This window comes from Saimiri boliviensis, chromosome 2 (genome assembly GCF_048565385.1).
Source record: "Saimiri boliviensis isolate mSaiBol1 chromosome 2, mSaiBol1.pri, whole genome shotgun sequence".
Lineage (NCBI taxonomy): Eukaryota > Metazoa > Chordata > Mammalia > Primates > Cebidae > Saimiri > Saimiri boliviensis.
In genome coordinates this window covers 227,351,662-227,364,889 of record NC_133450.1, presented here as the reverse complement: position 1 = coordinate 227,364,889, position 13,228 = coordinate 227,351,662, and the positions used below count along the sequence as shown (strand labels likewise).

Below are 13,228 nucleotides of genomic sequence, written 5' to 3'. Positions count from 1 at the left end.
TCATGTATTTCGTTCATTCTAGTGGTGGAATATTTTGGTGGTGATGAAAACTATTTAATTTCTTGAAGGAGAACTTCATGTAAGTCCTTATAATAATGAGAAGAGCTTTCCATAGAATAAAATGAGGCATTTTTCCAAATTAAAAAAATATGCTACCCCTCTGAAGAAGTAAGTGTCTAGATTGTTGGCTGATGAATAAGATCTAAGTGTTGTCCAGCTACAGAAACAAGATGTCGGATGATTCCTAAGACCTACTTGTGATATTTAAATGATGCAATAAAAAAACCTATTGATTTGGAAAAAAAAAATGTCTAGATGTTAACCAACTCTTTTTATAGATGTTCTAGGAATCTAGAGATAAGTGTGAAAGATGTGATCTTTGGCCTGACAGAGTTTTTCGTGTAGTTGGAAGTTAAGATAGACACACATAGTTAGGAGAATCCCATGTAGGTAAAAATAAACTACTGCCCATTTGAGATTGGGGAGAAGGTGCTTCTCTCTGAGGGGTGAGTTTAGACTTGTGAGTATTCTTTATGCCAGTGAGATACGCAGAATGGGAGCCTTGGATTTCAAACCCTCCTACGGAAATTAGCTTAGCTTATTTGGAATTTAAGGTCCTCTCCTGGACTGCATTTGTCATAAGGCCTTTTATCCCACTTTTGGAAGTTAGCTTCATATGTAAGATTCCAGGGTCATATTGGGATATGGAGGAGTCAGCCACTAAGCCAAATTATGGTTCAAGAAGAGACACATTCAAGGAAGTTGGTGTTGCAGGGTCCTGGCAATGTGTGGAACCACAGTACTTCTTTATGGAATGTGCAGTAGGGTTTAGACTTAAGATTGAATGAGGAAGAGAACATACTATGGCAGTCATCTTTGTTGCAATGTTTCCCTTGATTTTTATGCTCATGTTTGCTCAAGTAGTATAGCAAACTTTTAGTTACATTAGAAGTTTGAATCATGTGCTATGGTTTTAAAAAGTAGGTTTGTGTATGCCTATGTGTATATAAAATGTTTACATGAAAATTATATGAACTAACAAATAATTACTTCTGTATTACAGCGTATAAATAATATCTCACCAGGGAATACAATTTCTAGAAGCAGTCCCAAATTCACTGGTCATTCCCCTCAACCTCTAGGCTATGACAGGTATGTTAACACGTCCTCACTTTTTGTTTGAGCTCAGGATCACAGTTAAAAGAAAAGTAAATTTCCTTGGAGGTGGATTAAAATAATAGAATATATTTTGGTCACTGATTTATATTTTCTATGATGTTAAAAGTTCTGAAACATGAATCATGTAAAAATTAAAAGTGTATCAAAGAGGGCCAAGTTATTTCCTGAAGATGTTATGGGTTGGTTTTATATATACTCACCATTACCTCATCTCTAATCATGTCTTATTTCTTAGAAGTAACTCAGTAAGAGATATTTCAGGGAAACCAGTAGAATTATGATATTTGATACTGCAGTATTTCTGGTGTATCATGTTGAAACTGTTGGCATGATCTGTAAATATTTAATAGCTCAGCATAATATGTGAGCTATGTTGCAGAAAAAGGAAACTTTCAAAGCAAATATAAATATGGCTAGTAGATCCTCATAAGATACTGTTTTGAAGGAGTCACAGAGGCTTGCCAAAAGTCAGAATTTAGCCCTGCATTTAATCAAATGAACTGAAATATGAGGCCTTTTGTTATGTGAGACCTAATAATCACTTAGAGATTACATGAGTGTATGTGTATGTTTATACACATATGTCCAGTGTTGATAGTTAAAAGTTAATTTTGTAATATGTCAAAAAATTGAAATTGGAAGTAAAAGCATAAACAAAAAGTTTCCAATTCTTTTTTTTTTTTTTTTTTTTTTTTTTGAGATGGAGTCTCTCTGTGTTGCCCAGGCTGAAGTGCAGTGGCACAATCTCGGCTCACTACAACCTCCACCTCCCAGGTTCAAGCAGTTCTACTGCCTCAGCCTCCTGAGTAGCTGGGACTACAGACATGTGCCACCACTCCTGGATAATTTTTTGTAATTTTAGTAGAGATGGGGTTTCACCATGTTAGCCAGGATGGTCTCAATCTCCTGACCTCATGATCTGCCCACCTGGCCTTCCAAAGTGCTAGGATTACAGGCGTGAGCCACCGCACCCACCCCAATTCTCTATTTCTTTGTGACTTTTAGATTCATGTTCATCCCCTTTTCATTTGGGTACTTTGGTAAAAAGAATAATGTACTTAACATCCTGGTGTTAGAAAATGGTCAGGTTGCCATTTAGGAAGACCTGTTACTAAGGCTTATTGGTGATCATGTCTTAGAAAATTCTATCCAGGTATAAGTTGTTTCTACTGTTCACTGATTTGGTCAACAAAAAATTTTAATGGATTGATTTTTAAATAGCTGACTATTCTGTTATTGAGAAATAATAGATTTTTTTAAAATGTGCATGTGTGATGTCATTTTTGACTAATATTTAAAATTGATTCTAAGTAAATGGGGGGAAAAGTATACAACTGAAAAGTATTTTAGAAATTTCACCACGATTCATTTTGAAAAGATTAGATGAAAGGCTCAGAAGAACTGGACTAAGAGCTCCGCAACAAAAGATTCTAGGGGACAAAGTCATCATGTTCCCAGCATGTCTTGAGTGACAGGAATGTGGTACTCATGTGCCTACCTCCTTGAGCTGTAATGAGAGAACACCATAGTTCAACATCATGACCTTTCTGGGCGTGTGTGGTGATTAATTTGATATAAGAAATTGACATTTTATTTTCCTTTTGAAAGCTAATATAAAAATGTAATAAAAGCATGTTGTACATCTTATTGTTTTTATAGCTTTATTGGATTTTAACTAAAAAATTTGTTTTGGCTTTGTTTTTTGCAAGAACTCTTAACAAAAATTTAATTTGTTTTGAACTTTTACGTAGCTAATTGTAATGAAAATATTGAGGATTGGCAAGATGGTTGACTTTGAGAAGGATACGCAGTTCAGTTGAGTTTGAGAAAGTTTGATCTGTACATGTATTTTTATTATTTTTACTTAAAAAATAATTTCAACTTTCATTTTAGATTCAGGGGGTATATGTGCAGGTTTGTTAGCATGGGTATATCATATAATGCTGAGTGGGCCTATATTTTCAATTTAGAGTGTAGATGTTTATTCAGGTGAATTCTCAGTTCAGGACTTCATGTTTTATTTGCTCCTTATCAAAATACAAGTAGGCTTAAAATAAACCGTAACCAGTAATGAAGATATGGAGCTGAAGTAGTTTGTAGGGTATTATAGTTAGAATGGTTTTTTTATGTACTTTACAGTTGGACCTAAAATCAGTTTCAGAAGAAGAGTTTTATAAATAATACAAAAATATATTCACACACACACGAGTGCACACCTAGCTAGCAACATAGATTGAGATATGATATAAAGTTGTTGGCTCAGAGTAAAGACTTTATAATTAATCAGTATATTGAGAGAGAGAAAGTTAGTTAAATCATCTTTTTAGTTAAGTTTAAAATATGCTAATGGCATAAAAATACTTTGACTTCTCAGAATTACATGGTTCATACTTAATTATATTAAGCTCACCTTCTCTTTTCTAAGCATATCCACCTCTTCTCATATCTGAAGACCTCTGTATTGTGCCCATTCTCCCTTTCCAGTGATTCGTGTAAGCACATGAGTAGGAGGTGCCCAGGGTATAGTGGGTGCTAAATAAGTCATAACCATCATCGGTAAACTTAGATTCTTATGGAAATCATATGGAAGAGCAAAAGTAAACAGGAATGTATACAGTTTGTTTTGATTCTCTTATTTGATGTGAATTTCTTCCTTATTTATAAAATCTTCAGAGTTTCATTAATGGTAAGATCTATAGGCCTCATAAGTTCTAGCCTTTATCTGAGGCACCTCCCTCCCTATGAAACATCTCCCAAAGGGCTGTTTCCAGATGGTGTGTCAACATTTTAGTGGCAGAAAACTCATGTGTCAAACCATACATTCCAGTCATGTTTCTATTTGCTTATCATTTTTTATCAGGTGTTTCTAATTGCCTATCATTTTTTGCCATGTTAATTAGAAATATGACACCCAGCAAAGCTTATCTTATTTTGTCTTATGCAACCTGAGAGGATGTGGTCTTCGTGTATCAGCTCTTCAAGTATTTGAAAAGAGAAAACATGAAGACTTAAGTTGAGTACACTGAATCTTATTTTTCAGATCTAAGGGTCTTGAGTCTGAAATTGTGGTTGCATTTTCCGTTTGGGCTCTCAGCAGCCCTTTTAAGTAGAGATGGTATCCAGAAATGGACACGATGTTCAGAATGTGGTCTGATCACATTAGAGTAAAAAGGCTCCTATGTTCTGACTACATGTTTTTGAATACAACTTGAGATTGTGTTTATGTCTTAGGTACTCTAATTCTTTTTGTATCAAGAAATAAGGAATCCGATTTTTTAATGGCTTTGTTTATTAAGTGTTTGGATGTGAGGGTCTTTATCTTAATTGATCACTGCATAGAATGAACTGATGCTTTTTGAGCATTTCATTTCCCCTAATGCCTAATCATGCAATACATTGTGGCTCTTAGCAAAAGTGAGAATGTCAGTCTCCTTGATTCCATCTCATAGCACGTGGTCTTTGGCCTGTACTTTCTCGAGCATTTCCAGCCCTCAGGTAAATTGGTCCTCCCCTTTGTTACTAGGTCATCCCGCTCTTCCTATGTGGATGAGGACTGTGACTCCCTGGCCCTCTGTGATCCTATGCAGAGGACGAACTGTGAAGTTGACAGCCTACCTGAAAGCTGCTTCGACAGTGGCCTGTCTACCTTGAGAGATCCCAATGAGTATGACTCAGAAGTGGAATACAAGCACCAGAGGGGATTTCAGAGGTCACGTGGGGTGCAGGAGAGCTTTGGAGGTGATGCTTCAGACACAGATGTAAGCCCCAGAAACCACTGCTTTCCTAGGTCTTCTACATGATTGAAATCTGTCATATTTGCCTTCTATCTGTTATGGGAATCTGCTTTCAAGGTCCTAAATACAAAGCATAGTTAGTAAAATGCTTTTTTCTCCGCAAAGTTAGGGAGAAATTCTCATAGAATGCCATTCAGTGCCACTCTGTTCCCTTATGTTAATAGCATTGACTGTTGATTCAGCTGCATATTTTTCTTCTCTTTAATCCATAATGTATACGTTTTAGACTTTGTTTTTTTAACTGCTTACATTTTTTAATTTAACTGCTGACATTTAAAAAAAACTAGGTTCCTGACATAAGGGATGAAGAGACCTATGGTTCGGAAGGTGTGGCTTCCATCTTAGACTGGAAGCCCCAAGGATCTGTTAGTGAAGGCAGCATTGTTAGTTCATCAAGGAAGCCCATCTCAGCACTCTCCCCACAGGTAGGTGGTTTCTGAGACACTCCTATTCATTAGCACTGCTTTTTTCCTGTGCAATGTAACTTATTAGGATGAAAATGGCAATACCTTTATCATTCACTGTGGTTTTCCCCCCCAGACAGACCTGATAGACGACAATGCTAAATCTTTTCGCTCACAGAAGGCTTATAAGATTGTGCTTGCTGGGGACGCTGCAGTTGGGAAGTCTAGTTTCCTCATGAGACTTTGCAAGAATGAATTTCGGGGAAATACAAGCGCCACCCTGGGTATGGCTTCTATTTCGGTTGATAATGGGAAAATGACCTTCGTTAGCTTGATTTTCTCTTCTTTGGGGATTACATACACAGATACTCAGATAAACAGTTTTCTCTTTCTCTGTATATATACACATATATAGATGTGTGTGTGTGTCCGTGTGTCCGTGTGTCCGTGTGTCCTAGTCTATGGAAAGGTCCTTCTTGCTTTGCCTAAGGCCTACTTTTAGGAAAGGAAGGCTAAAAGGACTGAGATATCTTGCCAGGTGCGGTGGCTCATGCCTGCAATCCCAGCACTTTGGGAGGTCGAGGCTGGTGGATCACTTGAGGTCGGGAGTTCAAGACCAGCCTGGCCAACATGACAAAACCCCATCTCTACCAAAAGTACAAAAATTAGTTGGGCATGATGGTTGGCACTTGTTGTCCCAGCTGCTTGGAGACTGAGGCTGGAGAGTCGCTTATACCTGGGAGGTGGAGGTTGCAGTGAGCTGAGATAACACCATTGCACTTCAGCCTGAGTGACAGAGTAAGACCCTGCCACAAAAAAAAAAAAAAAAAAAAAAAAAAAAAAAAAAAAAAATTTGTTTAGCCAGTCAGATGAATTGAATTAAATTTAGAGCCTGAGATATCAGATTCATTTATTCAGAGTGTGTTTCCCGAGTCCCATTAAAAACAAAATGCTGTTGTAGGTGCAAAGGATACTGCACTTACATCCCAATGGAGGAAAAAGGCACAAAAAAAAGGTTTAGGGAGAGGTGCAGTTTTACATAGGGTGGCCAGGAAAACCCTTCTGCTAAGGTATCATTTGATGTTGACAAAGTAACAATATGGATTGCCACTTTGTCATTATGGTCAAAATCATTGCCAGATACGCTCCTTCTGTTCCCCACCTTCCCAGCAGAACAATAGAACATGTAGTATCCTGATTGCCCCAATTTGCATAATAATCAGTAAAAGGAGTTGAAGATATGTAAATTGTCATCTATTTTACTTCTTTGTCTAAAGAGTTCTTATTTTGATAACCTGAAACATTAGGACAGATTGATTGTTCTTTTCACAACAGGTGTGTTTGCAAGTTTATGGTTTTCTGATAACACTCTTCAAGATAACAAAGCTGAAAGTTTATTTCAATTTTACTCATAAAAAGACTACATACGGTATTTGGTTCAGTTGCCAGAGACCATAATGCATATAGATGTGTGTAAGTGTGTGTATGCACTACTGTGTGCATGTATACCTACATATGTATACGTGTTTAGATATACATACATTTATAGTCATACCTATCATACCTATATATTCACATACTTACATGCATAGACACAAAACATATATGCACCTACACATATACATACACACATGTAGTCTGCACATTCACGCATGCCCACTCATACACACATGTACATGTACACATGTGCACATTCACACACACACACACACGACTGAGTTTATCCAGTCATCAGGGAAAATAAAACATAGATTTTTCCCTTGGCTCATAAATTAAATAATTCCTCAAGTCAGCCAACTGCAGGTGGGGCCTCCACACACACATGTGTGGTCTGATCTGTCATTCCTATTTGAAGGTCACTCTCCTTAAAGGTCATGTTCATTCCTCCCTCCCTGGCTAAGCTGTGGCTTACTGGCTTTTGCCTCATCTAAAGAATGCTTGAAAGTGAAAAACCAATGGAATTATTTATATCCTGCTCTCCGCTCTCGTGTTCCTTTTCAGGAGTTGATTTCCAAATGAAAACCCTCATTGTGGATGGAGAGCGAACCGTTCTGCAGCTCTGGGATACAGCTGGCCAGGAGAGGCAAGTGCTTTCCACAGCCCTGTGGTCTCTGCCTGAGTTTGCATTAACAAGCCTTGCAGGCCTGTTGATATTCTTCATACTCATAATTATATAATGATAACATACTTTATAATTACATGCATAATTTTACATCTATTTATAAAGAGTATTATAAGTTTAAAATGCTTATCTTTTCCCACATCTTATTCTTCATTTACCTATAACTGCTGTGAGATCTTTAAGCTTCTTTTGAGCCGATGTTCAGTTGTGACAGAGAGTGCCCTTTTCTAACAAGAGAGGCAGCACTTTTTGGTGCAGTGACAGCCCCAGGAGCTCCCTGGCTGTAGAATAATAAACGATGGAGAAGAGAACCAGTCAGCTCCCCTTGATTTAAGGGCAGAGGCACAAACCACATAGCAAACTCGCAGCTGATGATGGCACCTACCTTGTGTTCATTACCGATAAGCAGAGCATTAAGCACAGGTTTTAATATTGTCTAACTGTTTGGGAATAAAATCTATTCAGTTGTTCATAAGTATGGGGTACCTGGCTCTGTAACAAGCATTATTCAGCATGCTAAGATTCAGGAGTGAACAGACAGGCACAAATGCCTGCCCCTATGGTGCTCACATTCTCCAGCAGACTGGGAATTTTGACATCTAAAAAATATTTGTGGTTGACGTAATTGTATTTAAAATACTCATAAAATATTGTACTGGGTTTTGAGTTAGGGCATGTGCATTGAGGTGTGCTCTTCCCAAAGTGAATCCCCTGACCTCCATGTATGTGAAGTCCTGGTATGTTACAGCATTCCACATTGGTAGTTCTTCCACCCACCCACAACACTCCCTAAACACCACCACCAAATAGAAGTATTCTCTAGTTTGTACCTCCTTCCAGCCTCCTGTGTTCCACATGGGGGTTCTGGTAGCTTGTTGCTGAGGTTGAAATTTTTGGAAACTCTCCTCTCAACCTTGCCCTGGTTATGCTCTGGAGTTTGTAGACATTCTGGGGTTGTTTGGTAGAGAAAAGGATTGGATGTTCTAAGTTGGTCACCCAGGATTGGATGTTCTAAGTTGGTCACTTGTTACCTATCATTGGGTCATTCGAGGCCTTTGAAATGGCTATTTCACAGTCAGATATTGCAATTAGAGTCTTCTCACCTGGGGTTGATTTTAGAAGATGAGAAAAGAGCATAAAAGAGAAAAAGAATAAGGCAACACAAACTGACTGTGTGATTTTCTCTTTCTCAGATTCAGAAGTATTGCCAAGTCTTACTTCAGAAAGGCAGATGGTGTTTTGCTGCTATATGATGTTACATGTGAGAAAAGCTTTCTTAATGTACGAGAATGGGTAGATATGGTTGAGGTAAGAAATCACAATGGAGAAACCGAAAATTACACGAGGCCGTTTTAGGCCATCTTGGAAAATGTTGTTGTTCTTCTTTGTCACAGTGAACTTGATTAGGAACCATTGATCCAAGCCACCAGGAAGAATTGGATGCTACAGGCAGGACTGGCAGCATTCATCTCTTCCTCCGGATTTGGGCACATTTCCCCGAAGCCAAGGACGCTAATGAAGGGAGCTTTGGGGAATAAAACTTGTAGGTTTTCTTATAGATAAAATCAGAATCCCATTGTAAGCAAGTGAAAATCCAGGTAGCCTGAGTATCAGCTCTTACAAACAAGGAGATGGTGTGGTTGAGTGTGTAGTGTGGTTGGGGGCCTGTAGGGGTGTCCATGGGCATGGGAAGTACAGCTGAAACACCATCTGGATGTGAGCATGTGTCGAGATTCAGAGTCTGTGGGAGTTCTCTTCTCAACTTCGTTCTGGTAGTGATTTGGGATCTTTAGATGTCTGAAGGTACTACTGAAATACCAATTGGTATTTTAAACATGGGCGTAGCTTCTGTGCTTTCTTTGGTTAAATAAGGTGATGTCTTTCACCTGAGAAACATTCCTGTCCTCTAATTTCATGGTAAATAATTTTTAAAAATAGGAAATGATTTTGACCACATTTAGCGCACTGTCAACAGTTATTAACATAACACTACAGTTCAAGCTGTGGTTCAACATGCACTTTTGAAAAATAAAGTAGGGGCTAATACAACTTTTCAAGTAAGCATATTATCTGTAATTTAAGCAGGCATTAAATTGCAGTAGTGGCTGAACAGAGAGGACTGGTTGCTGTCTGATCTCAAGTTAGCTTCTGGCATTAATGTTGTCTTTCTATCTAAAGTATTAGTGTGAGAAATGACTGATTCCAATTGGCAGTAAGACTTTGATAGTGATAAATAAATATACACTCTGTTCTATTAACTTATGACAAAATGATTGTAAACAATGAAAGTGTATTTACATTTATGTAACAGTTTTACTTCACAAAATTTCCCTGTGTTATAGTCATCTCTCTAGCATCTGAGAAATGAAATAAGAAACATATTATCCTAACTTTATATGAGAAATTTGAGCCATAGGAAGCATAGGTAGCACTGGCTTAGAGTTATTTAGTGGTTAGGAGTAGAATAGGGGCTAAAGCCAAACCTCTTGATTCAACAGTGATTTCTGTTTTGGTAAAGTACCAGAGTGGGCAGATTACATGAAGAAGCCTCTGATGTCAAGAAGGGATCCCAAGGCCTGTAATTACAGCACTTTGGGTAGTCAAGGCAGGCGGATGGCTTGGGCCGAGGAGTTTGAGACCAGCCTCGGCAGCATAGTGAGACCCCCATCTCTACAAAAAATACGAATATTACCCAGGCTTGTTAGTATGGACCTCTAGTTCCAGCTACTTGGGAAACTGAGGTGGGAGGATCACCTGACTTCTAGGAGGTCGAGGCTGCAGTGAGCCATGATTGTGCCACTGCACTCTAGCCTGAGTGACAGAGTGAGACCCCCATCTCAAAAAAAAAAAAAAAAAAAAAAGAATCCCAAGGTATAATTAGTGCATAAAGGAGCGGTGGCTACTGAAGTGAACAAATGGAGATCCCTAAGATACAGCATTAAGTCCAGAAAATAACAGATAATTCTAACTCATCCACACTAATGTTTAAAATCTACAGCAAAACTGTCTATTGTTGACATTTTGGACTTAGTCTTTATTTAAAATCTTTGGGTTATAAAAGGAAGCACAAAAGGCAAGGTCAGCCACAGTGAAATAACCCCTATGTAAAGTGGCCCTCTGCCGTAATTTGCAAAGCACCTTCACACACTGTCGTCTTTTCCACTATTGGCATCACCTTTTCATAGGGTCTGACAAGGAAGAAAACTATAGAAGAAATGAATTCTTAAATTTGTTATGGATGAAAAATTAGGTACTACTAATGGCATTTGACTTTCACCTTGGGAAAAGAATGGGCACAGTGAAGGTTCTCCGTGGCTTACTATTTCTAATTTGAGAAAATTCTACAGGGACGGTTTATATGGCCACTGTAAATATGGGTGGAAATGAATGGTGCGATCACTGGAACAGGCCAGAGGATTGAGAAGCAGTAGACTGTCAGCGGTGAACCGACCCTCTGAATTAATAATTGGTTTACTTTGATGGAAAACTGCTGTGTTTAAAAATCTTGTAATAGAATTATGGATAAAGGAAAATTATAGCCATTTATGTACCTGTCATGAATATTTTATTGATAGAATTTTTGGGTAAAAGGCTGAATGGAGATATTTGAGATATTAAGATCTCTTCCCAATTTTAACACATTCAAAAATATTATTTGAGTACCTACCCATTCTTGTGTAATAGTCTACGTTCTCGGGATATATCTGTTAAGAAAACAGAGCCCTATCCTTATGGAGCCTATGTTCTAATAGGGGAGACAAAATGAAATAATATGCTGGAAGGTGACGATGTTATAGAAACAAAAGGAGCAGGTTAAAAGGCCTGACGGTGAGTAAGTGGACTGCAGTTTTCATTAGGGTAGCTTCACAGTGAAGGAGATACTTCAGTCCAGACTTGAAGAAGGTGTCCTCTACCTCTGTGGCTTTGAGAAGTCATTTAGATGCCTGGATTCTTGGGCTTACTGAAATGATTGTTTAACTAATAACTTTCAGATGATGCCCCTTGCATCCAGAGATCAACAAAGAACCCAATTAATGAGTGCCTTAATGAGTGAAACCTGATTTTGGAGAGGATCATTCATTGCCTTCTTTCCTTTGATTTTATTATACTCTGGAGCCTTCAGTCCAAGGAAAATTGTCTGAAGAGAAAGGAAGTTCCTTACAATCTCGTGTTGAGGCACGTTTTGTGATCCTGTACCAGGAATAGCCCCAAACCCAATGAGTACACAGGTATCTTTAGTCACTGCAAAGAGTAATTTCCACGTTTTCATCAAAGCTACAACTTCTCTTATTTAGGAACCAGAAACCTGTGTTTCTGTGCCAGTCAAGTTATCTTCCTGTATTCTCATCATAGCCTGCTGAGATAGGATATGCCCTCATTAAATCCTTCATTTTACAGACAGGGAGACTGGAGCAGAAACCTGCAGAGACTTGCCTGATCTTACACAGCCAGTGGGTCAGGCTGGTGGAGGGGTGGGTCTCAGACTTGACTCTGCCACTGACACCTCATATTCCATGAGCACCACTGTGACTGTGGGACATTGTGACAATTGCATAGGCTGACTTGGGAGACTTATCTTAGAATCTATGACTTTGAAAGATTGATACTTGACTCTTTCTCAGAAAAATGTTGACCTCAAGACTTTTATATTTTGCTTTTGTTGTAAACCAGAGAGCAGTGAGTGTGGAACTTCCAAACGACCGTTTTGTTTCATTATAGCCAAAAAATTACTGTGTGTTTTATAACTGTAATAATGAACTTGACTTGTGATCACTATTGTTTGAAGTAACAATTGTAGAAAATTCTGGGGGCACTACAGCCAAATATGATTCTGTGGTCATGCCTTTTGAGTTTATATTGGCTTGTAGTGCTCTGTGTGCTAGAGATAAGAAATTAACAGACACGTGTTTCCTTTGCCATAAAACTGATTAATCCCAGTGCCTTTTAGCCTTTTCATTAACCTAAGGATGGAGCATTATATAGAGGCAAGGGTTATGGAGTTAGTTTGGACCCAGGCCCTGACTCTTATACCTTCTTCTTTGACCTCTCTGAATTTCAGTTTCTCCTCTGTTAATGGGAAAATGTATGGCTGTTTTTAGAGATACTTTGAGGTTTAAAGATATCCTCTATAAAGGATCTGGCACAAAAGGGGCAAAGGGAGAATGGTAATTGCTATTGCCATTGTTGATGTGGTCATCGCAGTTTGTCCGGTATTTGATGTGCGCCCCATTTTTTTTTTCCTTCCTGGTAGGATGCCGCCCATGAGACTGTTCCCATCATGTTGGTAGGAAACAAGGCTGACCTCCGTGACACTGCTGCTGGGGAGGGACAAAAATGTGTCCCAGGGCACGTTGGAGAGAAACTGGCCATGGTAAGAGTGAGGATGCCTTGGAACTGGAAGAGAGCATAGGGGTTTAGTGGCTTTGAAGTCAGTGGCCTTTCACTTTTGTCTGCCTTTGCTTGAGAGGTTCTTTGATAAACCTCCCCTGTTTGAGGCATCTGTCCTTCTTAACACAGGCAGAACTGCTGTGACTTCTACCTTTTTTATGAGTGTAAGTAATTCTGCGAAAGATAAAGTCCCTCACAGAAGTAAAACAAGCTCATAGTCATTTTCTCCCATTGAGTATCATTGACAAAAGGGAACCTAAATAATCCCATAATCTTCCTCCTCCCTCTTACCTACTTCCTAGACTCCTTTCTAGTCCTGGAATCCAAGTAAAGGAAGCAAA

At 38.7% G+C, this 13,228-nt stretch overlaps 1 protein-coding gene across 1 annotated transcript in view; it reads left to right on the top strand.

Moving 5' to 3' along the window:
• RASEF (RAS and EF-hand domain containing) overlaps positions 1-13,228 on the top strand; it is a 70,231-nt gene that overhangs the window by 43,617 nt on the left and 13,386 nt on the right. Inside the window, exons 9-15 of the mRNA XM_039475267.2 lie at positions 1,064-1,152; positions 4,703-4,937; positions 5,261-5,398; positions 5,514-5,661; positions 7,379-7,460; positions 8,693-8,807; positions 12,751-12,870. Coding sequence (XP_039331201.1) covers positions 1,064-1,152; positions 4,703-4,937; positions 5,261-5,398; positions 5,514-5,661; positions 7,379-7,460; positions 8,693-8,807; positions 12,751-12,870 — 927 coding nt within the window. The remainder of the gene's footprint in view (positions 1-1,063; positions 1,153-4,702; positions 4,938-5,260; positions 5,399-5,513; positions 5,662-7,378; positions 7,461-8,692; positions 8,808-12,750; positions 12,871-13,228) is intronic.